We start from the raw sequence: 27127 nt of genomic DNA, 5'->3' as shown, positions 1-27127 counted from the left end.
TCCCCTCACCTGTGGTTTCCTGGCAGTCACAGCACTCCTGGGCACTGGACGGGTCGGAGGTATTGCAGCAGTGTAGACAACGACTGTCGTCCATATGCAGCAGCAGGTTGGCGGGGCACATGGTGCAGTTCTTGATGCCGGGTCCCTTGCATTCCACACAACTTTCGTGGCATTTTTCACAGTTAAACTTCTCCCCCTGTTAAGAACAATTGGGAGATTGTTTCTGAGTGTGGAGGAATCAACAAGGCATCGGAGTTCCCAGGGGGGTGTTCAGTCTTGTCTCTATGAGGGAGAGAGGTGCGTGGAGGGCGGGAGAAACATTGCTTATTGCTCTGGGTCCCTTTTCACTGTTCAGGGCGGAAGCCTGGACCACCTGTCTGCACTTGGAGGAAATCACTGCTGGGTCTTTCTATCCGAGATCTGCGGGTGACAACAGTGGGAGACTGGGCTTCTAGAACAGCTCAGGTTGCAAACTGAGAGCTCATGTGCTGTCCCTGGTCAAGGACAAGTGTTGTCTGGCTCATCCACACTGACCTTCACAGGTAAAAAAAAAATTTCAATTCATTGCCCACATTCAAAATTAGGATACTCCACTTGTAAATCAGTTCCTAATTTCTCTTTAAAAACTAGACTGTTAGGGGCGCCTGGGTGGCTCAGTCGGTTGAATGGCCAACTCTTCATGTGATCAGGTTGTGATCTCATGGTTGTGATCTCACAGTGGTGAGATCGAGCCCCGCACTGGGCTCTTCACTGGCTGTGTCGAGCCTGCTTCAGATTCCGTCTCTCCTCCCTCTGCCCCTTCTCTGCTCGCACACGCACATGCACACGCTCGCTCTCTCTCAAAAAAAGAAACACTAGACTGTCAACACTGCCATCACAACCACACACCAACATCACGGACAGCTGAGTGCCCGCGGCCCCTTTTTTGTGCTCTCCCAGTTGGTATAATCCCAGCTTGCTCTGATGTCACCAAAACATGTGACACATCAAATTCCACTTTTCATCGGGCATACATTGGGGTTTTCTTTGACCCAACACCCTTCACTCATATGCATTCACCTGCTTGGCCTCTGTGGTTATCAGATTCTTGTGGCCCTGCCCCAGAATATCATTTGTGACTGTTTAGCTGAAATAGTTAAATCTCAGTGAAGAGTCAAGCCATCAGGAGAAAATGGCTTCCCTCCTGACAAGTTACTTCTTCACTGGGGCTGAACATGGAGATGAGGGAAGGGATCTTCCTATTTTACTTCTGTGCCATGGGAAAGAAGGAATGCAAATTGCCTTTGTTAAGCACGTTGGCAGTTTCAGGTGCTGATAAGGCATTTTCTCAGCTGCTGTTATCAAGTCATGGATTGTCAGAGCCTTGGGCTCAATCCCAGCTTTGTTACTTACTATTCATGAGATCTTTAGCAAATTATTCAATCTCTCGGATCCCTGGGTTCTTTAGAGTGTAAGGATTTAAAGAGAGCTCATATGTGAATGTGTTGGGTCATGTGAATTTCACCATGGAGACATTTACCTAATTTCTTTATTTTTAAGTTTATTTATTTATTTTGAGAGAGAGAGAGTGAGAGCACACAAGCAGGGAGGGGCAGAGAGAGAGAAAGGATCCCAAGCAGTTTCCACACCATCAGCGCAGATCCTGACTTGGGGCTCGAACTCCCAAACCATGAGGTCATGACATGAGCTGAAACCCAAGGTTGAACTCTTAACTGACTGAGACAGCCAGGTGCCCCGAGATATACTTAATTTCTAAAGTTTGGAAACACAAGAAGTTAGTGAACTCAGAATATCCATGATGTCTAAGCAAGGAAATGAAATCTCTCTCCTTTTTAAAAAAAATTATCTATTTTTGAGAGAGGGACAGAGACAGAGCATAAATGAGGGAGGGGCAGAGAGAGGGGAAGACACAGAATCCAAACCAGGCTCCAGGCTCCGAGCTGTCAGCACAGAGCCTGGTGTGAGACTCAAACTCAGAAATGGTGAGATCATGACCTGAGCTGAAGTCGGACGCTTAACCAACTGAGCCACCCAGGTGCCCTTAATACACTCTGGAGGGTGGAGGAAGTGAAAGACCAACAGCAGTTTTGTAGTTCTGACATTATTCAGGTGTTTCAGGTTAGACAGCAGGGTGGGTAGGAGAGAAGATACTTCTTATTTCTGATACAAGGGGACCTGAAACTTCTAAAGTCACAAGCAATGAATGTAGAGTTAAATCTGCGGTCCTCATTACCTAACTTCCCCCTTATTTATTTCAGGTCATCTCAGTCCTTTTGATTGAAATTAAGGCTACCAGTGGGGAGAACCATTATTCCATGACGCAGTGGCAGAAGATTTAAAAACTAGAGCAAGTGTAGGAGTTTTAGAACTTTTTGACTTTGCCCAGAATACATGCAGAAACTAGCTCCCATACCTCTGCAGAAGTGGTGAGGGCAATGGGGCCCCTTGGGTGGCTCAGTTGGTTAAGTGTCCGACTTCACCTCAGGTCATGATCTCACGTACCATGAGGTTCAAGCCCTGCATCAGGCTGTGTGCTGACGGCTCAGAGCCTGGAGCCTGCTTCGGATTCTGCGTCTCCCTCTCTCTCCACCCCTCCCCTGCTCGCACTCTGTCTCTGTCTCTGTCTCTGTCTCTCTCTCAAAAATAAATAAACATTGGGGCGCCTGGATGGCTCAGTCGGTTAAGTGTCCGACTTCGGCTCAGGTCATGAGCCGTTTGTGGGTTTGAGCCCTGCATTGGGCTCTGTGCTGACAGGTAGCTCAGAGCCTGGAGCCTGTTTCAGATTCTGTATCTCCTACTCTCTCTGACCCTCCCCTACTCATGCTGTCTCTCTCAAGAATAAAAAAAATTAAAAAAAAAAACAAACATTAAACATTTTTTTTAAAGAAGAAATGGCTTGGGCACACCATGCCCAGCTCTCAGTACCTCTTCCACTCTGTATTCTCCCACCAGACAATCTGAGGTGCAGAGTCCTCCTGATAGGTGATAACTCCACACGCAAGATAAACAATGGAACGGTCCTTTTCCTGAAAGAAAAAAACAATGATTCTAAGTTATGAGGCTGACCTTAAGTTTCAACCTCTGTCTTAGATCCAGCCCACTTAGGAGCAAGGAATATGTCAAGCAAATTCAGGTAGAAGGATGGATGAGTTGATCGAAGAGATGGGGGGAAAAAAGAATCTACAAGACACCAAGTAAAAACCTAGAAATTACCCAGTTAGCCCAATCAGTGTGAACTCTCATTTGGACACTGAGGACTTGGAAGTGATAGCTGTTTTACGACAGCAAAACTAAAGATTTTCAGAGAATGAGAAATCATGTAGAAAGGCTCTAAAGCTTTTATGTGTCATTCTGCTTAACCAAAAAAGAGGAGGAGAATGATACCAGATGATTTGGAGGACCCCAATACTCAGGGTGTGAGGAAATCATTATTAGGGAGTTTCTAATTAAGAAACACCAGGCTTAGAATTCAAAATGCCAGAGCTGGGGTGCCTGGGTGGCTCATTTAGCCGATATCGGCTCCAGTCATGATCTCACTGTTCCTGAGTTCCAGCCCCACATGGGGCTCTGCTGACAGCTCAGAGCCTGGAGCCTGCTTCAGATTCTGCCTCCCTCTCTCTCTCTGCCCCTCCCCCTCCCTCAAAATAAACAAACATTAAAAATTTAAAAAAAGAGAAAATGCCAGGGCTAAAAGAATTTGGCAAATCATTGTGTTCAGTTCTTAATTTGGGGGGAGGGAGTGGTGGTGATAGATTCCTTAGAATATCTCTCGAAAACTGAAAGCTTTTTCAAAAATTGGATGTGCTATTCATTTATTATTTTTTAAATAAATGAAAACTAAGGCCCAGTATGTCAAGTCATTCATTCAAGGTTATATAGGGACTGGTCAAGTCAAGATTCGAATTCAGGTTTGTTGACCGACAGCTCAGTGTTCTTTCACTCATACTACCTGCCTTAACACCTTATGACCTATCTATTAGAGGAGGTCTGAATCTACAGGGTGTGTGTGTGTGTGTGTGTGTGTGTGTGAGAGAGAGAGAGAGAGAGAGAGAGAGAATACTCCACTCTCCTAATTCAGAGACCTCAAGAATGACTGACCCAATCATTACCTTTTACACAGATATTAAGGGGTAACTTCTGGAAAGGGTTTGGAGACAGGAGACCTGAATTCTCATTCATTCCATTAGGACGGTCCTGGTGTTTTTGCCAAGAATTTCAAAACAAGAGGAGGGAGATAGATGGGGGCGGGCGGGGGGGGACGGAATGTGCCTGTTACTGTGAGTCGGAACTTGATATAAGTCTTCCCATCAGAAGCATACTATACAGTGGTTAGTTGAATTTGAACTGGATCCACTAGTCCTGTCCTTCATAAACACTAGGGAGGTAAATTGGCTCTTCATGTCTGATCTGTGAGCTCAATCACCTATGATGTTTCTATGGAAAAAAAGAATCCTGAGCTCTGAACAACAGTTTAGAGAACACACCACTATTACCCAATTGCTTCTTAGATTGGGGGCTGCCTGCAGTGACATAAATTCAAGGCCGTTTAATAATTTTAAGTTTTTAAAAAATTTTTTTTAACGTTTTATTTATTTCTAGGAGACAGAGAGAGAGAGACAGCGTGAGCAGGGGGGGGGTCAGAGAGAGAGGGAGTCACAGACTCTGAAACAGTCTCCAGGGTCTGAGCTGGCAGTCAGCACAGAGCCCAATGTGGGGCTTGAACCCACAAACCGCGAGATCATGACATAAGCGAAAGTTGGACGCTTAACCGACTAAGCCACCCAGGCGCCCCAATAATTTTGTTTTAAATGGAAGTAGAGTTGACATAAAAGATTAGTTTCAGGTGTACAAGAGTGATTCAACAATCATGTACATTATGAACTGCTTACCACACCGAGTACTGTTACCTTCTGTCATCATATACAGTTCTCACAATGTTATTGACCATATTCTCTATGCTGTACTTTTCACCCTGGTGACTTATTTATTTTACAACTGAAAGTCTCTACCTCCTAATTCCCTCACTCCTTCACACATCCTCTCACCTCCCTGCCCTCTGGCAACCACCAGCTTGTTCTCTGTGTTTATATTTCTTTTTTTTTTTTTTAATATTTTTATTTATTTCTAGGAGACAGAGAGAGAGAGACAGCGTGAGCAGGGGGGGGGTCAGAGAGAGAGGGAGTCACAGACTGAAACAGGCTCCAGGCTCTGAGCTGGCAGTCAGCACAGAGCCCGACGCGGGGCTCGAACCCACGAACCGCGAGATCATGACCTAAGCGAAAGTCGGACGCTTAACCGACTAAGCCACCCCGGCGCCCCTGTGTTTATATTTCTACTGGTTTGTGTGCTTATTTTGTTTTAGATTCCACATATAGTGAAATCATATGGTGTTTGTCTTCCCCTGTCTGACTTATTTCGCTTAGCCTAGTACCCTCTAGGTCCGTCCATGATGTCATGAATGGCAAGATTTCATCCTTTTTTATGGACGAGTAACATCGCCTCCTATAGATACACCACCTCTTCTTTATCCACTCACCTCTCGATGGACACTGGGATGCTTTCATGCTTTGGCTTCTGTAAATAATGCTGCAATACACAGAGAATGTATCTATCTTTTCACTTTAGTGTTTTCATTTTCTTTGAATAAATACCCAGAAGTGGAATTACTGGATCATAGGGTATTTCTATTTTTAATTTTTTGTTAAATCTCCCTCCTGTTTTCCATAGTGGCTGCACCAGCTTGCATTTCTACCAACGGTGCACAAGGGCTCCATTTTCTCCACATCCTCACCATCTGTCTTTTCTTGTCTCTTTCATACTAGTCATTCTCACCAGTTAAGGGTCGATATCTCATTGTGGTTTTGATCTATATTTCCCTGATCAAAAAGGTCGAATATCCTTTCATGTGACTATAGGCCATCTGTATGTCTTCTTTAGAAATATGTCTGTTCAAGTCCTCTGCCCACTTTGTAATCAGATTTTTTTTTTAAGTTGTAGGAATTCTTTATATATTTGGTGTATGAACCCCTTATAAGATGTATCATTTGCAAATATCTTCTTCCATTCAGTAGGTTGTTCTTTTGTTTTGTTGACAGCTTCCTTTGCTGTGCAAAAGCTTTTTCGTTTGATGTAGCTCCACTTATTTACTTTTGTCTTTGTTCCCCTTGCCTGAGAAGACAGATTCAGAAAAATATTGCTAATAAATTTTACTACTAAACATTACGGTGTTCAAGAGTTTACTGCTTGTGTTTTCTTTTAAGAGTTCTATGATTTCAGGTTTTATATGTAAGTCTTTAATCCATCTTGAGTTGTTTGTTTATTTCATTTTGAGTTTATTTCTGTGTTTGGTGTAAGAAACTGGTGCAGTTTCATTCTTGGGCATGTGGCTGTCCAGTTTTCCCAACATCATTGATTGAAGAGACTATCTTTTCCCCACTGTAGATTCTTGCCTCCTTTGTTATAGAGTAATTAATCATGTAAATGTGGGTTTGTTTCTGGGGCCTATGTCTTGTTCCATTGATCTCTGTGTTTATTTTTGTGCCAGTACCATACTGTTTTGATGACTATAGATTTGTAGTAAACTATCAAATCTGAGACAGCCACCCTATTTTTATCTCACCTGTAGCTTCCGACAGAATTTCCTACATGTTCTGGAGCAGAACTGTGGTCTCTGATGAAAGAATAAGCCTTTCTCCTTCTCTCTTCCTTCCTTTTCCCAGCCTACATTTTTCTAAAACACAGCTTAGATGTCTTGATTCAATTTTTAGAATACAAAATATGTGTTTAAGTGTTGTTTTGTTTGTTTTTAATGAAGAGAAGTTGAGGGTAGGAAGAATCAAAAGAGAAAAAGGCAGTAAGAAGATTAGGTCACAGAAAACAAAACAAAACAAAACAAAAAACCAACCAGGAAAAAGATTAGGTGATGACATTTGTGCCTTAAGGTTGTTTACATTTCCCAGAACACCAGCAGCAATGTGGCCGAAGCTCATCTTCTGGGTGATCTTCTTCAAAGTCACTGTCACAAGTTAGGTCTCCTACACTGACTTATTGCAAAATCTGTACCACCCGGTGCACAGGGTCTCCTGCTGAGAGCCATGTGTTAATTTCCAGGGTGTTTCCTATTGTTTCCACATTTAACAACCTACATTTATCACTGATTCTAAGTATCTGCAGGAACTGTGGGACCTATAAAGATTGTCTTGGTTTTTCCTTAGAATTCACAAGTCACTATTGGTTTTCCTTTGGACTGACCCCACAGGGTGAGCGAACTGAGCAATGCAGAGCAACCTCTGTGACCATCCATGATGTCATTCCACACAGGAAGGGGAAGCTGGAAAGAGGTAGGAGGTGTTGGCTACCAGCCTGTATTTTTGTTCCGAACAATTTTGTGAAGAGGATGAATGCAAAGTTAAATGTGTAGGTAAGGAATGAGCCGATTATGGAGGAACCTTAGTATGCCGCCCATCGCCCACCCCCACCCTGCCCAGTGCTCTGACCTGTTTGTTTTCATACTGTCCTACTACTGGGCAGTCAAATGTGAACGAAAGACAAATTGAGTTGGCAGATTGCTTACTTAGTTTGCTAAGTTTTCCTGTAGTTGTTGTGCATCCTCATTTCTTAGTACGACAACTAATGTTTTAGCTTGGAATTCGTCCTTTTTTCACCCAGTTTATAACCCAGGAGAAAACCTGTCCCCATGTTTTGTTTCTATATACTGCAAAACCAGAGGACAGCACACAGGTTCACTAAGCAGCAAAGGATGTGTGTGGCCGGGGGAAAGGAAGGATGGTAGTCTAAATGAGCACCACGTGTGGAAGGCTTCAACCAGGTACACTTGGAGTTCAAGTCAAACACAGGAGGAGGAGGCCCGAACAGAATGGCTGTGAGATTTACTCGGCTGTGACAAGCTCTCCTTTGAATATATTCTCACCGCAATGTGCGGATGACCTTTTTTTTTTTTTTAAGGCTGTTTTTTAGAGGACTTTCAGGCTTACAACAAAATAGAGAGGACGGTACAGACACTGTCCATGGACTCTGCTGCCACACATGCCCAGCGTCCCCCATTGTCAACATCACTTGCCAGAATGGGAAATTGTGGGGGTGACTGAGTTGCTCACTCAGTTGAGCATCTGACTCTAGATTTCTGCTCATGATCTCATGGTTTGTGAGACTGAGTCCCTCATCAGACTCTGCACTGCCAGAGTGGAGCCTACTTAGGATTCTCTCTCTCTCTCTCTCTCTCTGCCCCTAGCCTGTTTATTCTCGCCTCCCTCTTTCTATTTCTTGAAATAAATAAAAATAAAAGTTAAAAAAAATAATGGTATTTTTTTTTTTTTACCAAAGGTAAACCTATATAGACATATCATTATCACCCAGTCTCTAGTTTGCCTTGGGGTTCTTTCTTGGTGTTGTACATCCTATGCATTTGGACCAGTGTATAATAATACTTATCTGTCATTATAATATCATACAGAATCTTTTCACTGCCCTAAAATCCTCTGTGGTCTGCCTATTCGTCTCACCCTGCACCCCACCCCGGGCCACCATTGACCTTTTACTGTCTTCACCATAGTTTTCCTTTTTCCAAATTGTCATACAGTTGGAATCATACAGTGTGTAGCTTTCTGCTTGGTTTCCTTCACTTAGTAATATGCATTTATGCTCCCTCCATGTCTTTTCATAGCTTGAGAGCTCATCTCTTTTTAGCACTGAAGAGCATTTCATCGTCTGGATGTGTTGATGAACTTTTGAGACTGAGAATTCTCAGAACCATCACCTTTCATCTACCCAGCACATCTCAAACTCAATTAAAGAAATTTGTAGTTTTCCCAACTGTGCTTACAACATCACTAATAATTTCTACAATCCCTACGAAGAAAAATCTTTAAAAAGAGCACATGTGCCCCAATGTTCATAGCAGCACTCTCAACAATAGCCAAAACATGGAAAGAGCCTAAGTGTCCATCAACGGATGAATGGATCAAGAAGATGTGGTTTATCTATACGATGGAATACTACATGGCAATGAGAAACAATGAAATCTGGCCATGTGTAGCAACATGGATGGAACTTGAGGGTGTTATGCTGAGTGAAGTAAGTCAGGCAGAGAAGGACAAATATCATATGTTTGCACGTATAGGAGGATTGGGAGAAACTTAATGGAGGACCGTGGGGGAGAAGAAGGGGGGAAATGGTGGGGGAAAGAGGGAGAGGCAAACCATGAGAGACTCTTGAATGCTGACAAAAACTGAGGACTGATGGATGTGGGGGGTGGAGGGGGGATGGGAACAGAGAGGGGCACTTGTGGGGATGAGCCCTGGGTGTTATATGGAAACCAACTTGACAATAAACTATTTGTAAAAAAAAACAAAAAACAAAACAAAAAAACCCCCCCAAAAACCCAAAAGCTAGTATTCTGTGTTGCTTGGCTGAGGTTGAGACATTAACTTACCTAATAACGATGGCTGGCCTGATCTTGAATAAAAACCAAGTGCTCCAGCCCATTGCGTTGCCCTTAGGGCATCAGACTTAGCACATCGGAATATAGAGTATTTGGCAATCCTAGTTGGAATAAAGGCCCCACATATCTAGTAATGGTGGTATCAAATATTGGTATCAAAAAACCTAATAGAAAGCCAATACTGTATTTACTATGATCTGGTCTGTGGCTGATGACATTGCCAACCTTCCACCAACCCTTCTACCCCACCCCCAATTCAATGTGTTCCCCAATTATCTTATTCTGATTAGAAGTTTTGAGCAGCCACTCCATGTGCCTCTGGAATGAAAAGAAGAGAACACAAATGGATGGTTGCTTAATGCAAGTTTGTTTGGGAGGCCAGTTCTTTCGGACTGTTGTCAGCTGCAGGTAGTAAAGGGTGGGGGCTGCTGTGCAGGCGGTTTTCATGGAGTTGCCTCAAGGGATTGCCTGGCAGTGGAGGGCATTTTAGGTGGGGCTCTTGATGTTCTGCCTGTGCTCCAGTCTGAGCAGCTCCGCCCTGGTCATTTTATGTAACAGGATTCAGCTTAAGATTTCACCAGAAGGAGATGGTCTACTGCCAAAATATCATCTGAAACCATTGTTGTCGTTGCTGTTTTTAATTTTTCATTTCAGGGACGTGGGGGGAAGGACAGAGGGGGAGAGAGACTCTCAAGCAGCCTCCATGCTCAGTGCAGAGCCTGACATGGGGCTAGATCCCATGACCTTGGGATCACGACCTGAGCCAAAATCAAGGGTCCAGCCCTCAACCAACGGAGCCACCCAGGCTCTCCTGAAGCCATTATTCTAAATTAGAAATGTGCTGCCCGGTGCAGTAGCCACTGGCCACGTGTGGCTACTGAGCACTTGAAACCCCATTAGGACAAGTGGGGTCGTGCTGCAAATGTAACATAAACCTTGGATTTCAAAGACTTGGTATTAAAAAAAGTCTCAGTTTTTAGGTTGACTACATGTTCAAATGATTATATTTTGGATACATTAATTAAAGAGGTATATTATTAAAATTAATTTTGCCTGTTTATTTTTAGTGTCTAAAATGTGACTGCTGAAAATTTTAAAAATGTATGCATGGCTTGCATTATGTTTTAGTTGGATACCCCATGTTGGGAGTTATGTAAAAGAAATTCTAGGGGCGCCTGGGTGGGTCACTCTGTTAAGCGGCCAGCTTCGGCTCAGGTCATGATCTTGCTGTTCCCGAGTTCAAGCCCCACGTCCGGCTCTGGGCTGTCAGCCCAGGGCCTGGAGCCTGCTCTGGATTCTGAGTCTCCCTCTCTCTCTGCCCCTCGCCTGCAAACGCTCCATCTCTGTCTCTCAACACATAAATAAATGTTTAAAAAAATTAAGAAAAAAGAAATTCTAGGCCTAGTACGAATAGCAGGTGACCATTCCCAGATTAGTTTAGATCATCACTGGTCTAAGTAAGCACTTTGTAGCTAAGAGTCATTTAATGCTTCTGTCACTGATCGTCACTCTAAAACAAAAAATTCTTGAGTACTCTCTTCAAGCTTTTGATTTTTCTCTTGGTATTGAGACTTACTTTTTTTTTTTTTTTTTGTTATAGTTGCAAACAGCTGAGGAAAGCAGGGGGCTGCAGACACCGACCCCACGTTTCAGAGAAGCGCCCAGTGGGCAGCGCGGAGCAGGAACAGGTGGCTGCGGATTGGAAGATCGAGACCAACCCCCCCCCCCCCCCCTCCCGCCCCCTCTGAGCTTCCGGCTTTACTTTCTCTTGCGGCGTTTTCGTCTCCTCCGCTTGTAGCTCCTCCGGCTTTTTCTGATTCTGACAGAATTCACGGTCCTGTTTTGGCTCCGTCTTGGGAAGCTTCTCTCCTCTTTTGCGTCCTGTCTCTAGTTCTTACTCTGTCTTTCCTTTGCTCTGTTCTCTGCCTCTCCTCTGCTTCTTTCTCTAGGCGGTTTGATCTTTCCTGTTTTAGCTCCTATGAAGTTTCTGCCTCCTGAGCTGCTGTTTCTTACGTGAGGCGTCACTCAGGTGTTTGGAGTCACAAGTGACTTTATGTCGCAGGCAGCGGCCTTGCGGACCCGGCCTTTCTACGGGAGCTTCAGGCGGCGCGGCGTTCAGGGCTCCGACGCCGCTCAGGTGCGCACTCGCGGCATGCGACGTTCGCCTGGAAGTTCAAGTGCCCCAGAAACTGCAGGTGTGTAAGTTCGGGCCTGGCACCTCCGCCCCTTGGGGGTCCAGCATGGGGCGCCCGCGTTCCATATCTCCTCGCACTTGTCTCCGACACCTTGACCACGACCTCCTCGCTGGGCCGACTCTTCAGGGCGAGCTATTTGCAGGGCAGCCCCTTCCGGTGACTCGCGCCTGGCATCTCATTACCCTCCTTTTTGTCACGGAAGAAAGAGTCCCAGTCCGGGTGCGTAGGGAAATTGATCTTGAACTTGGTGGCATGCACCTTGAGGACTTCGGGGAAGTGGAGGAGCTTAAAGACCTTGTGGTGGAGGCAGGCCAGTTAAAACTTGACCGGATTCTCTGGCGCCTGGGTGGCTCAGTTCAGCATCTGACTTCTGCCCAGGTCGTGATCTCCTGGAGTGTGGGTGCAGCTCCACGTGGGGCTCTGCACTGGCCGCTCAGAGCCTGAACCAGCTTTGCATTCTGGGTTTCTCTCTCTGCCCCTCCCCCGCTAACACTCTCTTTCTCTCTCTCTCAAAAAAAAAAAAAAAAAGTGGGGAAAAAAAAAAAAAAGCTTGATCGGATTCTTGTCCACCTTGCTGTCCAAGGGGGTGAAGTCATGGTGCCCTAGGAAGTCCACAGGGTGGAGAGTTGGTGACCATTTACCATGGCCTTAGCCTTCCCAGCACCTCCTGGCTGGAGATGGCCCTCCCTGGTGCCTCAGCTGTGGAGGGCCATGCTGATGGTCACCTTCATGATGGCCTTGAGACAGAGGCCTACAGAGGACAGAGCACCCCTGTCCCAGATGTGTTGTGGACTGTGGTAGCTGCTGCCTTTGCCCGGCTGGCATGGTCGCGCCTCCCGGCACCACCACCTTTGTTAGAGGTGCCTTCAGCGCCACCGGCCACCACCACTGCCTGCCACTGTGGCTGTGCTCAGAGCCAGAGATACAAAGGCGAGTGAGACCTATTAATTTGTGCCTTTGAGGCCCTCAGTTGAGACACAAATGGAGAGAGAGAGAGACCAAGAATACATAAACAATATAAAATATGCCCTCTGAGCTGCCTTGTTCACAGTTGTGTGGACACTGTCTGGACCAAACTGCAGGAGAAACATTTGTTGAATAAATAAGTAGATGAATGAATGCAGAGAATGAAAGTTACACAGAATGGAGGGATTCAGGAAGGCTTGGTAGAGGAAATACTGACTGTGATGGATTAGAAAGAGGTAGCAAGGTAAAGCAGGCTAGAGAAGGTATGCCAGAAGAGGAAAGGCCAGGTTGGCTCAGGTTTCCAGTAACTGGTTGTGTCTGGATTTAGAGCCTGGTGGATGAGGTAGTGAGGGATTGAGTCCCAGGGTGAACACCTCACATGCAGTTACTAGGTACAATTCTGTTCCAAAATCAGTGGAGTCATTTTTTTTAGTCTTTTTTTTTTTCCTTAGAGAGAGAGCCAATGAGAGAGAGGGGCAGAGGGGGAGAGAGAGAGTCTTTTTAAAAAAATGCTTATGGGAGAGAGAGAGCAGGGGAGGGGTGGAAAAGGAGAGAGAGAATACCAAGCAGACTCTTTGCTGTCAGTGCAGAGCCCGATGTGGGGCTAGAACTCATGAACTGTGAGATTATGACCTGGGCTGAAATCAAGAGTTGGATGCTTAACCAACTGAGTCACCCAGGCTCCCCAAAGAGAGAGAATCTTAAGCAGGCTCCATGCTCAGCCTAGAGCCAGATTCAGGGCTTGATCTCACAATCCTGGGATCATGACCTGAGCTGAAATCAAGAGTTAGACACTTAACTGACTGAGCCTCCCAGGCCCCCCAGATAATATGAATTTTATAGAAAAGTTTTGACACTGTTTTAAAATCAGTATGTTGAGGATATTAAAAAATAAATAAAGACATCATATCCATAAAGAAATAATGAGAGCATTCACTTTTGAATGTCCCCTCTCTGTAAAGAGAGCTTTCCTATTATTCTTCCTTTCTAATCTTATACTCTAGTAAACTTTTGCCTGCTGCTCAAAAAAATAAAAAAAGGAAACATGAAACACAAATAGTAAGATATGAAACAAAAGAGATGGATATAAAGAAGAAATAATTTATGGGGCGCCTGAGTGGCTCAGTCAGTTAAGCGTCCGACTTCGGTCATGATCCCACAGTTAGTGGGTTCATAGCCCCACATCGGGCTCTGTGCTGATAGCTCAGAGCCTGGAGCCTGTTTCAGATTCTGTGTCTCCCTTTCTCTCTGTCCCCCCCCCCCCCCGCTCACGCTGTCTCTCTCTCTCTGTCTCTCAGAAATAAATAAAACATTTAAAAATTTTTAAAAAGAATAAATGATTAAAAAATTTAAAAGTAAGTCATTTAAATTAAAAAAGAACTAAAATAATAGATGGGCTGAACTTTAGACTAAACAGAGAACAAATTAGAGAAATGGAATAAAATTCTGAAGAATTAACCTAGTTTAAAGCATAGAGAGTCAAAGAAATAAAAATATAACACAGCAGGTAGGAGGCCTAGAGATCAGGAAACCCTGAGTAACATTTAATAAGAAATTCCAGAAAAAGAGATTCAAGGAAAAGGTGGAGAAGCAACGTTTGAAGATCTAATAATGGAATATTTTCCAATTTGCAGAAAGACTTTAGGATTTGTTTTCTGTTATTCATTCATTCAGCAAACACTTAATGAGCACTTACTGTTACAGTCTAGACTAGAATAGGGTATACAAAATAAATGTGGTAGAATCCTCCCCCTGAGAGTCTCACATTTAGTAGGAGAGATGGACACGTTTAATTAAAATGTAATGTAAAAAGAGCTATGATAAAGCAGTATATTACAGAATCAAGAAGAAGGAAGAACATTTCTGGGAGGACTAAGAAAAACCTCCCTCTCAGAGGAGATGACCTTCAAACTGGGTCTTGTAAGTTCAGGGTCCCCTACAGTGTTGTTTTCCAGGAAGAGGAAACACATGGACAAAAGGGACAGAGGCATGAAAGAGCATGACATGCTTACTGGCTGCTGAGTAGTTCTAGGTGGTTCTGGGTTCTAGAGCATATGGAAGGAGAGGTGAGATCATAAGCTAAAAAGACTGACTGGGGAAGGAATTTAATTACCCTTTAAAAATTAAAAAAAAAACCCCACATTTATTGGAAGTTTATTGAAGGACAAAAAGTAAATGCATAGACTGCAGAGATATACCATGTTCATAAACGTGATGACTCAGGATCATAAAGATAGATTTTTCTCCCCAAATAAATTCAGTGCTATGTCAATTAATACCCAAGGGATTTTTTTTTGAATGAGATGTGACTGAGTATAAAATTTGTATAGAAAAGGGGCCAAAATAATTAACCAAAATAATTTTAAAAAGATAGCAGAAATGTACCTTCCCAACTATCAATATGAATCTAAGTTTTAACAACTAAAACATTGTTGGAGGCATTTCTTAAATGTTGAGAATAATTCATCCTGATCATCTTTCAGTGCCCAGCAGATGTGAATTTTTTATTGCTCTGGCATTATTGTATAGGATGACTTGGGGAAGCGGGGTAGCAAGAACAGAGTTGAGCTCACATGCTGGTACTTCAGAAAGTCGGCTGAGAGATGCTGAGAATGGACAAGGATAGTAAACATGGAGAAAGAGATCTGAGTAAAAAAAATGCTGAAGAGAGAAAATCATCAGACTTTGAAGTTTACCTTTGTTGGAGGGTAGGTGTGTTGGGCATGAGCCAAGAGAAGGATAACGTGAAGGTATCAAACCTGGGTGGTTGATTGGACAGTGGGTCTGTTAACAGAAAGCGTGACTATCAGAGGAAGCCCAGATTGGGTTTACTCCGGGATATGTTGATTTTAGGGTCCTCTTGGACAGAGAAGTAGGTATCAGGAAAGTAACAGTGGAGTTTGGGAGAGCTGGAGGCAGCCATTTTAAGTATTTGTTGAAGTAATAAACATAAAATGCCCTGTGCAGATTCCAAGATCAACGAGGAGAGGAGGAGGCCAGAGCAGGTGGGGAACGCCTCCTGGGGGAGATGATGCCTGTATCTGTACCTGGAAGGTTGGGAGGGTCTAAAGAGGCAGAAATGTAATGTGGGGCAGCCCAGGTTACAGGGCAGATGCAGAAGCTGAGTGAGACTGGAGTGTGCTGATGCTGGAGAGTTTGGGCTGGATTGGCAAGAAGCCTCCAAAGGTGGTGAGAAAAGAGAGGGCTAATGGGGCCCTTGGGTGGCTCAGCCGATTAAGCGTCTGACCCTTGATATCAGCTTTAGGTCATGATCTCAGGATCGTGGGACTGAGCCCCGTGTTGGGCTCTGCGTGGTCAGTGTAGAGCCTGCTTGGGACTCTCTCTCTCCCTCCTCTGTCCTTTTCCGGCATGCTCTCTTTCTCTCTCTCTCTTTCTCTCAAAATAAAATAAAACTAAAAACAAAAATGGGCTAAGCACAAAGGAAACCTTCTTAGTTTTCCATCGACATGTGCAGAATGACAGGTACCCCCTCACCTTTGCATTTGTTGCAAGTTGGGTGACACCTCTCACACATCCGTGTGCCTTGCTCTGCATAGTAATGCTCTGGGCAGGTGCGATGACACTCTCCCTTGGGGCGGAGCAGGAAGAAATATGTATCGCAAGACAGGCAGTCGGTGGGTTCTGGGCCCCGGCACGCCTTGCAGCTCTTGCTGCACCTCTCACACCGTCCAGTGGAGTTTTCTGCGTAATATCTGAAACCAAGTGGGGAAGCAAAGACTGAATCGTAAGCTTTGCTCTTAAGTTGGGTGTGGTGGAAAAATCATGGTTAGCCAGACAGTGATTGTTTCCAAGTTGGGTGACATTAGGCTCGACTCATGAACTGTACTCAGTAGCTACATTACTATAACCACACCGCCTTTTACTCCGCTTTGCTTTACTGGGGGCTTCGCAGATATTGTGTTTTCTACGGACTCAAGGTTTGCGGCAACCCTGCGTTGAGCAAGTCTATTGGCATCGTTTTTTCCAATAGCATTTGCTCACTCTGTGTCTGTCACATTTTGGCAATTCTTGCGATATTTCAAACCTTCGCATTATTATACTTGTTACGATGATCTGTGATCAGTGATAATGACTCATTGAAAGCTCTGATGATGGCTGACATTTTTTAGCCATAACATATAATTTAGGGACGTACATTGCTCTTTTAGACATCAGGCTCTTGCACCCTTCATGGACTACAGTCTAGTGTAAACCCAACGTTTATATCCACCGGGAAACGGAAAAATTCATTTGACTTGCTCTCTTGAGATATTCACTTTACTGTAGTGGTCTGGACATGAACTGGAGTAGCTCCAAGGTTTGCCTTTAATGATACTAACAAATCTAATGATTCTCTGTTTTCTTATCTTTAAATTGGGCACTACTTCCCTGCTATTCGTGAGTATTAAATTAGGTAACATATAAGAAAGGACCTACGACTTATCACATATAGTGGGGCTGCAGTAATTGCTCACTACTTTTGCCTTCTTTATACCCCATCTGCTTCTCCACTTGAAAATTCAAGCCTCGAGGTTTGCAGGATGGGATCAGGTTATGGAGGATGTTTTAAATGTACCTCTGAGCGATTCTTGTAGTTTTTCAATTAAAAAAACTCTTGAAATAGGAGATGACACAAGCGATGCTAATGTTTACACAATAATAGACATAACCTTTTTGAAAAGATTTTTGGAGGCTAATATGACAATAATCACTGGTGGTTAACTTGTCACTATGTACCTGAGTGTGCACAAGAGACTTCATAAACATTAGTTCGTCTTACTGACCCTAAAGTGAGACACTAGAGCATGACAGTCAGGAGCTTGCCTTTTGGAACAAGACTGTGTGGAGTCAAAGCCAAGCTATTCCACCCATGAGCTGTGCGACTTTGGGCAATTCACACGACGTCTCTGTCTCAGGTCTGTAATATGGGGCTTAATGTCAGTAGCTAAAATTAAACAAGTTATTATTGAGAAACTTGTTACAACAGTGCCTGGAACGTCATAAACAATGCATATTAGTGATAATTGCGAATTGTATGGTCAAATCTCAAAGCAAATCTTATGATTTAGATATTATTATCCCTATTTTACGTATGTAAAAACTGAGGCTCAGAGAATTTAGATAACTTGGCTTAATGTCAAACAGCTCGTGAAGTGGGGTAATGTGATTTGACCCTACCTGTTAAATGCCGCTATAACAAAGCGGTGCAAAGTAAATAAAAATGTTTCAAGTAAGATAGAAGAGAGAAGAGAAATCGTGGACAAAGATGAACTTCTAGAGGCCATCTGACACTTCTTGGCATCGCTGGACATTGGCACACTGAAACTATCCTAGAAACCAGAGGCTTGCCCTTGACTTCTCTGGTGTGAAACTATCTGCCGCCTCAGGTCCCCCAAAGTTTATTTCAGTTCCACTAACTTGTTGGAAACTAAGACCATGACTGAGTCTGCCTCTACTGAGCCACCTATCACTGGCCTGAGGGAACCCACTTGCAAGTCAGCGGCCAAGCCTTGTCTGACCTTGCACCGGTAGGTGAGGAACAGTTACTGCGAGTCACTGGGAGTGTGAGAGAGACAGGGTCATGAAAGGAGAAATCTTCAGTCATGAAGTGAAGGGTTGATAAAGCCCACAAAAGCCTCAAAAGAGAGAGCCACAGGGAAAGGTAGAAATCCACACTTTCCCAGACCGAGAATACACAGGCTGAAGACGGAAGCTCTGATTTCTAGTCTTGGCTCCACTGTGTTTTAGTAGCTTTGTGACTTTGGGCAAGTCACTTAGCCTCTTTGAGCCTCAGTTTCCTCATCTGTAAGATGGCGAGAATAGTATCAATCTCCTAGGATTATTGGAGACCAAAATCATCATATAAAAATACATTCTGAGTAGAAATACTTTGTAAACTCTAAAACGGCATAAATGTGTTTTACTAATGTTATGGGTTTCTACGATGAAATCATCAATAGGAACTGTGGGGGAGAAAGGTTATTAATACCTAGTAGATTTTAAAACTTATCAGAGAGTAAAGGACAGTGGAGAGTTTACTAGATACAATTAAAAGAAGAGTACGATACCACTGCTTGCTTTGATGACAAGGTGGCTCTGAAATCGCCTGATCCTCTTTGCCCGGAAGAGGATTTTGTGCATAAATGCAAACAATAATCGGAGCCTTGGAAAACCTGCTCTGAGGTTAAACGCTAACATAATTATATGTGTTGGTAACGGGTTCTGAGGATCATATACCTGCCTTTCCAAGGCAAAGAGATTTAACAAATGAAGTGGATGAAATGTATGAGGAACACTGATTTTACAAAAAGGAACAATTTCCATTAAATATCTCCACTTATACTTCATTAATACCTCATTGGTTCCCCATTAAAGAGATTTATGGCAACCTGTGTCTCTCTCCCCAGTGGGTAACTTTACAGTGGGACATCTGTCTTAATTCCATGGCCTACACTCTATTTAGATCACAAGATTACATCCTCTTGTGTGTAGGAGTATTTAATGACTTGATCTGAGGAAGATGGAGATTCCTTTGATTGGCCCCAGATCTTTTCAGACACCTTCTGGAATGAGGATCAAAGGCTAAGCCAGGTGGCCCTATACCCTCTCTTGTTTGGTAGGGCCCTTCCTTCCTTGATCTATATGGCTGGTATTTTTGAAGGCTGCTAACATGTGTGACTTTCTGCTGAGTATTATGGCAATATGTGTGAAAAAAGTAAGAGGTTTATATTTTTCCAGGTCCTTATAATTTTCTTGGTAAGAAGTATATAAGAAGGATAAATTCTTAAAGGTCAAAATCTTCACATTACACATACAAGGTTTTTTTTTAAACATGTGTGGAATGAGTGAATGGATGAGGTAAATCAAAACAGAGGGCAGTGTATATAGCACTACAATGAGTAATGCAGGCAGTACTTGCTATAGAAACCTAAGAAAAGAAAAGTGATGTCTAATCTGGACAGAAGCATTTGGGAATGTCTGAGGTTATAGCCTTTCAGTTTGGGTCTGGAAACTCTCAGTGCCTTAGATTACTGATTGGGAAGGAAGAATTAGCAACAGGCCCGTAATCAATCTTTCTCTTTATTGCTGACTCCTGGGACGGGGGGTGCGGGGGGAAGGGATGACCCAGTCAAATCTTTCAAATAGGCCGGTAACCAGACCCTCTGATAAATACACTCAAAGTTTTTCCTAGCAAAAAATAATAGAGTTCTTATATGCAAAGTGTTTTTAGGAGGGTACATCCGTGTACCTGCGTTGCTTATAGTAACTAAGCCTGCAAACAATGGATTTATGGGGACGTGGTTGGTTGGAGCGTTGGTGGGGTGTTAAGTGGGGATACATAACTCAGATTGTTCCCTTTGTAAAATTAACTGCTCCGCATACATCGCTTTGGTCTTACCTATTAGAACAAATCCTAATGCAGAAGAGAAAGGACCTACTTTATGGTCTTAAGACTTTGCCTTGTGATTGCTTGTGCCTTGAAATTAGTAGTGAAGTCACATGATGATTGGCATTTTGTGTTATTTCACTGGGTCACTCCGCCCTCAGCCATTACTCGGAACCAGCTGAAATCCTTTAGAGACCATTAGACCCTGGTTGGACTCCCATCTTCACTTCTTACCAGGGCCGAGACCCGGGTCTGGTGTTCTTAGCTTCCTCGTCTGCAAAGTGGGTTTGCCGGTAGTGGTATCCGGAGTGGTTCGGGGATTAAATGAGGGAACCGTGTACTGAGCACCTTACCCTTCCCTGCAGTGGGCCAGGCACTCCTTTCCCAGCTGGAACAAGCCTGGCTGGCAGGAGAGGCACTGTGCGCTGCGTCTCCCTTCGCAGGTCCTACAAGAGCTGTGGCAGGGGACACACTGGTGGCTGTCCTCATCAGCGTAGTAGCCCTCGGGGCAGTCCTGCACGCAGGTCGTGTCTGCCAAGGAAGGAAGAGAGTCTGCCTTGGTATCAGGTATGACACGTCTCCTAGATCTCCTCTCTGTGCTCGCCATAGTGAACCATGGTGGGGGGGGGGTGGTGACGCAGGAAGAAAGGGACAATGTCCTTGTAAATGTCTTCCTTCTCAGGTCTGCTGGGTTGAGGAGATAGATGCGGACACTTTCCAGGTCCTGAGAACATTTGTCTCTTTCTTCCCTCTCTCCTATGTGCCTGTATTGCTCCTTCGTTTAGCTGAGTGAGCTTTGGTTCATTTTCGTTCTCCCTTAACTGTGTTTGCACTTAATCATGGTATCCCTGGAAACCCGCGGGCAATGCTTCACATTAGCAGTAGCCTTCAAACATGATCTGCTGGAGGTGGCCAACCTCAGATGGTGCCGTACTTCAAGAAGACTTATTAATCAGTGGATGCAAAATCGGGGAAGTTTTGATGAGGGGGTCAATGCCTGCATGTTCGTAAAGCGTCTCTCCCCAGACTGCTTATTAATCGCAAGGGAAAACAGTAACAGAGGACTATGGGTAGCATCACTGATGAGGGGCAGGTGAACATCCTGGGTTTCCCGAAGGACGCAACATCACCTGTGAAGCATTCTGGCCCGAGAATGCATCGTCTCTGTCTAATCACGGGAAACTTCAGACAGACTTCAACGGAGGGATAGGGGCTGTATTCTTCCAAAATGTCAATGTTATATGGAAAACATATCTGTGGCAATGTTTCAGGTTAAAGGTGGCTACAGATACATGGCAAAGAAGCAACTCCTGATGGGAGACTGGACCTTGGTCTAAAGGGGGATTACCATAATTATAAAACAGATGATAGAGTATTGATGTTAAATTTACGTGCATTGATAGCTGTACTGTGCCTATGTAAAAAAAGCATCCCTATTTTTAGAAATACTCTCTAGGGCGCTGAGGTGGCTGAGTTGGTTGAGCATCGGATTCATGATTTTGGCTCAGCTTATGATCTCATGGTTACGGGATTGAGCCCTGCATCAGGCTCTGCACTGACAGCATGGAGCCTGCTTGGGATTCTCTGTCTTCCTCTCTGTCTCTGCCCCTTCCCAACTTGCGCATCCTCTCTCTTTCAAAATAAACATTAAGAAAATAGACATTCTAGGGGTGCCTGGGTGGCTTAGTCGGTTAAGCGTCCGACTTTCGCTTAGGTCATGATCTCGCGGTTCGTGGGTTCGAGCCCCGCGTCGGGCTCTGTGCTGACTGCCGGCTCAGAGCCTGGAGCCTGTTTCAGTCTGTGACTCCCTCTCTCTCTGACCCTCCCCTGCTCATGCTGTCTCTCTCTCTCCTAGAAATAAATAAAAAATATTAAAAAAAAAAAAAGAAAATAGACATTCTAAAGCATTTATGGGAAAGGAGCCATGATGTATATATCCTATCCCTAAGCGGTCGGAAAGAAATATATTGTGACATTCACATCAACAGACGGAGAGCAAGCTAATGAACAGGGAAATGGGGTACAAGATTAGTGTGGGTCGAGTGGGTGAAGGGCACATGTATGACGGCCTTTGTGCTTTTGCTTCTTCTCTAGGTTTGAAAATGTTCCAATTATAAAGCAAAAAATTAGAAAGACACTAAATATGTACCGGGCCCTGGGCATCGTGCAAGGTGGCTTCCCGGATGGAGGGAAAGAGAGAGGGGAAAAGTAACTCACTGAGCAGAAGGCTGTCCCTCAGGCAGGTGTGACACTGGTCCTCTGTGGGCCCCGTGCAGCGGAAGCACTTAGCATGACAGGGCTTGCACCCCAGAGCCTCGTGCCAGTACTCAGTGGGTGCACATTCCCTGTGAGGCATGCAGCGTCCGTGGCTGTCCACCCACAGGCCTTCCTGACAGGTTGTGCAGGTCCCAGGTGACGAGCAGGTCTGGCAAGACTTGTAACAGTCTGTGGGCGGGGGCGCAGGCGGAAGACACAGTGAGAGAGGACCCGGGCACCCCCGGAGGGTGTGTTCACGCTCCTCCCTCAGTTCCTTTAGAGATTTCTCGGGCTCTGAGTCAAGGGCGAGGGACTGTGAGTTGGGTACAGCCCTGGGGGTTCTGGGTAGAGCATTCTCCTTGTCTGGCGAGGAGAAAAATGGCTATTTCCCATTCTCTGTAATATCTAGAGAGCCCCTTCTGGCAACATCCAGAAATTCTAGACTTGGCCTCATTTACCAAAACTGCAGTAAAGTAATAAGCAACTCTGCAGCACGGTCACATGGCGTGCGGCCCGCTCACCACCGTGACTCTTGTTCTGTGGTCCTCCACTGACCTCCCAGAACACCTTGACCTTATCACTAACGGAACAATTGTTGGGATGTCTTTCAATTACCTGTTGACGAAAGAAAAGTAAAATAAAATAAGAGGCCTCTTCTGTAGTCACTGATGAATGCACGGTACCTAGGTGCGGGCCTGGCATGGAACAGGCTCTTGGTAAATTCTTGGTAGACAAATAAAATGAGAGCAATTCGTTCCTACCCCGGGGTTTCAGCAATCGCTGTTCCCTCTGCCTAGAGTTCTCTTCCCCTAGATGTGTGTGTGGTTTGTGGCCTCTGTCGGTCAAGGACGTCTTCCGGCTGCCTTCTCTCCCACTGCAGCTCCATCCTGTCCAACTTCCTGTTCCCCTCCCTTGACTTATTTTGCCTTTTGCCTTCTTTAGTGTCTGTCTTCTGCCATGGAACGGAAGCTCCATGAAGCCAGGACTCTGTATTGTCCCCTGCTTCTTCCCAGGCCCGGAGGAGCACTTAGCATATAGTAGACCCCCATTAAGCACTTGCTGAATGCATAGACACATGGCATTAGTGTTACCACCTCATTTTATGCTGATCAGGAAATTGGGGCTGAACATGCCAAGTCACTTGGCTAGAAAAGGGCAGGGTTAGGGGGTGAACCCAGGAGTTCAATAAGAGCTCTAGCTACATCTGCCCCAGTGCCTTGGGATGGGTATGGGGTTCTTAGAGGTGCCTATGCTACCTCAGAGCGGATGAATTGGGTGATCTGAATGATCCCAAGCCCTTGTGTTTCTTAGAGGAGGTCTTGCTTGGTTCCAGATGCTTCTCTACACCTTTGTTTCTTCTCTCCGGAAAGTCCAGTGATCATCCTGTTTCTTCCAGTACAAGCTTCCCTCTGTCTGCTTTTGGGCTGGTGGAGGGAGCACTGGCCTAGCAGGGAGAGCCCTCGAATTCCCAACAGTTGAGTTGGTTTAAGGGGAGCCCAGGCATCTGTACAGTTATATATATTTTTTAAAGCTCCCCAGGCCATTCTAATGGGCCACCAGGGATGGGAGCCTGGGCCCTTCCTCAATGAGAAGATTAAATCAGGTAAATCAAATAATACTGTGAGGCCTATGAACTGTTCTCTATGGCAAATTACTTTATTGTTGAACATCAGAGAAGGGGCCAGAAACTGACCCTCTGCTCCTGCCTGAGCACAGGCAAGATGGCACCTCAGAACCTTGGCTGAGTCACTAAATTCTCAAGGAAACTGACCCCAAGCTCGCTCCCACCCTGTCGTCTGCCCATTTCCGAGCCCGTGTTCTTTCGGGTTGACAATAAAGAGTGCCTTCCATGAAACACACAAGAAAGTAGATCCAGATCACAAAGCCAGAGCAGAAGCCTTCAGAAGTCAGCCACATCTTTGTGGCCCGTGACATGCAAACCTTTGCTCAAGTATGTCCCAGACATGGGTGGCCCAGGGGTTTTCCTGCCACACGCGCCCTCCCTCAAGCTCCGGCCGTTGTTGGGGCCACCTCTGCATATCCAGCCAGTGTTTGCTTGGTGGCAGCGGGGGCAAAGTTCCCACTGGCTGCTTAGCTGGACTGAACCCTGGAACTCTGGAAGAGTCCACCCAGAATGACTCATTTGTTTGAGGATTCTAGTAACAGACAATATCCTGCTCAGAGGCAAACAGTTTATACCCAGTTCAAACATAAGGAGGCATAAACAATAGCAGATCTCTACTTAAACCTTCTGCGTAGGGTCCCAGGGCAGGAGCTGCCGAAGCAGATGAGCCGAGGAGGGGAACCTTAGGGAGGGAACCGAGGAGGGAGACGAGAGGCACCAAGAAAATTCTCTGTGGCACAGCTTTCCTTATGCTGCTGTAAACCTTCATTGGCCTCAAGTTTTAAGGAAAAAAAAATTTTCCATGAGGTGCCTGAGTGGTTCAGTCGGTTAAGCATCTGAGTCTGGCTCAGGTCATGATTTCACAGTTCTTGAGTTCGAGCCCCGCATCGGACTCTCTGCTGTCAGCACAGAGCCTGCTACGGATCCTCTGTCTTCCTCTCTCCGTGCCCCTCCCCTGCTCGCTCGCTCTCTCTCTCTCTCTCTCAAAAATACACATTAAAAAAAAAATGCTTCCATCTTGGGTGACTTTCAAAGCCTCGTGTCCTCTGTGAAGCTTCACACGAGAATTCTTTGTGATCAGCAGTTCAGAGCCCCTGTTTTGAGGAGGGTCAACCTGATTTATTATTAAGAAAAGTGAACACGGTCAAAACTTATGAATGATTCATTTTTAAAAAAATAAATAATAAATTAGAGCAGATTCAAAGTCTGCTTTCTGGAGCAGGAGGGAAAACGGATTGGACGACAGCTCTGGGGCTGGAACCCTGGCAACCCCCCACAGCTGAGGCAGGCGCCCCGGGGTGCCGTGCTTGGTCACGCCCCCGGAAGTCTTTACCTCTGCAATCCTTAGTCTCTTTTTCGTAGTAAGTCCCTTCCGGACACTCATCCAAACACCGGCCATCATAGAGAACCGAGGACGCCTCAGCACAGAGGTCACAGTCATCCGCTGAGGGGCCACTACACTCCTGACAGTCTTCGTGGCAGGGGACACACTGGCGTGTGTCTTCGTAGAAGCCGAGGGGGCAGGATTGATGGCACACGTCCTGGTACAGGAAGGACTCAGGCATACACTCTGGGGAATGGAGGAAGCAGCAAGTTACCCCCTCGGCAAAGGAGAAGGGAGTTCATTCCTCCTGCAGTGGGCTAGCCTGTCCCGACCACACTGGCTCCTCTGACCTGGGTGTTACATGTCTGTGTCCCCAGCCCACCCTGCCGGGGCACATCCCCCACCTCTCCAAGCTTTGGGAGAGAAGATCACATAGGATGGCCTGATGAGAAGGTGCTGGATTTCCAGCCCGAAATGAACTGCCCCTTGGAGCGTCCAGTGGCAGACGGGTGATGGCAGAGATGCCGGAGCTATTGTTTGAAAACCTGGAAAGCTCTACCAGATCTTTAAAGTGGTATTGAGCACCTCACACTTTATTCGATCCAAAAGTGGTTAAGGAATTCTTGCATGAGTTAATTTTTCATTCACTGCTAGGGGAGATCAATGACGTACACACAGTTACACTCAGTGTGGAAGGCACTGTGAGTTTCTTTTATTTTTATTCATTCTCTTTTTTGGGGGGAAACCAAGAAAACGCTTTCAGTTACGCCAAGACCATTTTTTTTTTTTTTTTTTTTGATAGAACAGTGCCAGTGAAATGAGGCTTACTCTGGAGAGGAAATTAGACAGGCTTTGCTGGAGATAATTCTAGAGAAAGAATTCCTAGCCAGAGTGCTCTTCTGAGTCTTAACTGCTGCCTGAACTTTCTTCCACATCTTTTTAAAGAGTCACGTGTGATTCTCAAGCCACCTCTGTGTTTCATTGGTGTCAGTCTCTCCTGTAAGATTTTGCGCTCAAGGAGGCAGGCACTTTGGGTTCTTATCTGTATCACTAGCACCTGAGATAGTGCTTGGCACACACCAAGTGCTCAGTACCCATGTAGAACAGGGTTTTTCTCCTGTCTTCACTTGCAGAATCCATAGTGGAAAGGCTTTATCTCACTCTTGAAGTCCTCAGTGACGTGCACAGAGGTAGATCTATTTCAGGAAAGGCAAGGAGACTGCCTCCTTCCATTCTGCGTGGACCTCCCCGCCCCAGTCCTCAGCGGGGGTGGCGTGGGCGAGCCACATTCTCCCCTGGGATGCTCCCAGGTACCTTTGCATGTTTGCTCATGGATGCAGTCCTGACACATGTTGGGGCAAGCCTTGCACACCCCGTCCACGGCCACGTGCCTCTCGGGGCAGGTTTCCCGGCATGCTCCCTGGTCCAAGAGGAGGCCCCCTTCGCAGGAGTGGCAGCTGGTGGCATTTCCTTCACATGTTCTGCAGGGGGCGTTGCAGCGCCTGCATGTGCTATTTTCTGCATAGAAGCCACTGTGGGGATAACAGAGCACAAATGGAGAAGCTTTCCGACTAGGGAAGGAGCCACGCCTGGTGGCCCAGGGTTTGGGGCTGAGCAAACCAGAGGCACTGTTGATACTGTTGGGCAGAATGAGTCGGTCAGATTCCTGAGGGGCTGCCGACAGATCAAATGTGGGAAGATAAAATGAAAGTCCTAGGTACTAGCCTTGCGAACTTGGTTCATTTGGAAACAACTGTTGTTAATTTGTATGTAGCTTAGCTGTCATCTGATTTCCTCATTTTATTTCCTAATTTTTCTTTATTTTCTTATTTCAAAGGTTCATTTATTTTTGAGAGAGAGCATGAGCAGGGCAGGAAGAGTGAGAGATAGGGACAGAGAATCCAAAGCAGGCTCT

The 27127-nt window shown here is 45.3% G+C and overlaps 1 protein-coding gene across 1 annotated transcript in view; it reads right to left on the bottom strand.

The window, feature by feature from the left end:
• PCSK5 (proprotein convertase subtilisin/kexin type 5) overlaps nt 1–27127 on the bottom strand; it is a 336435-nt gene that overhangs the window by 3608 nt on the left and 305700 nt on the right. The window contains exons 29-35 of the mRNA XM_039242170.1: nt 26527–26744; nt 25222–25458; nt 22226–22453; nt 20362–20539; nt 16117–16334; nt 2926–3026; nt 10–196 (exon numbers count right to left, since the gene is read on the bottom strand). Coding sequence (XP_039098101.1) covers nt 10–196; nt 2926–3026; nt 16117–16334; nt 20362–20539; nt 22226–22453; nt 25222–25458; nt 26527–26744 — 1367 coding nt within the window. The remainder of the gene's footprint in view (nt 1–9; nt 197–2925; nt 3027–16116; nt 16335–20361; nt 20540–22225; nt 22454–25221; nt 25459–26526; nt 26745–27127) is intronic.

This window comes from Hyaena hyaena, unplaced genomic scaffold, assembly GCF_003009895.1.
Source record: "Hyaena hyaena isolate Hyena2069 unplaced genomic scaffold, ASM300989v1 scaffold_206, whole genome shotgun sequence".
Lineage (NCBI taxonomy): Eukaryota > Metazoa > Chordata > Mammalia > Carnivora > Hyaenidae > Hyaena > Hyaena hyaena.
Note: the sequence above shows the minus strand (reverse complement) of the source record. Positions and strands in the feature narration are given on the sequence as shown.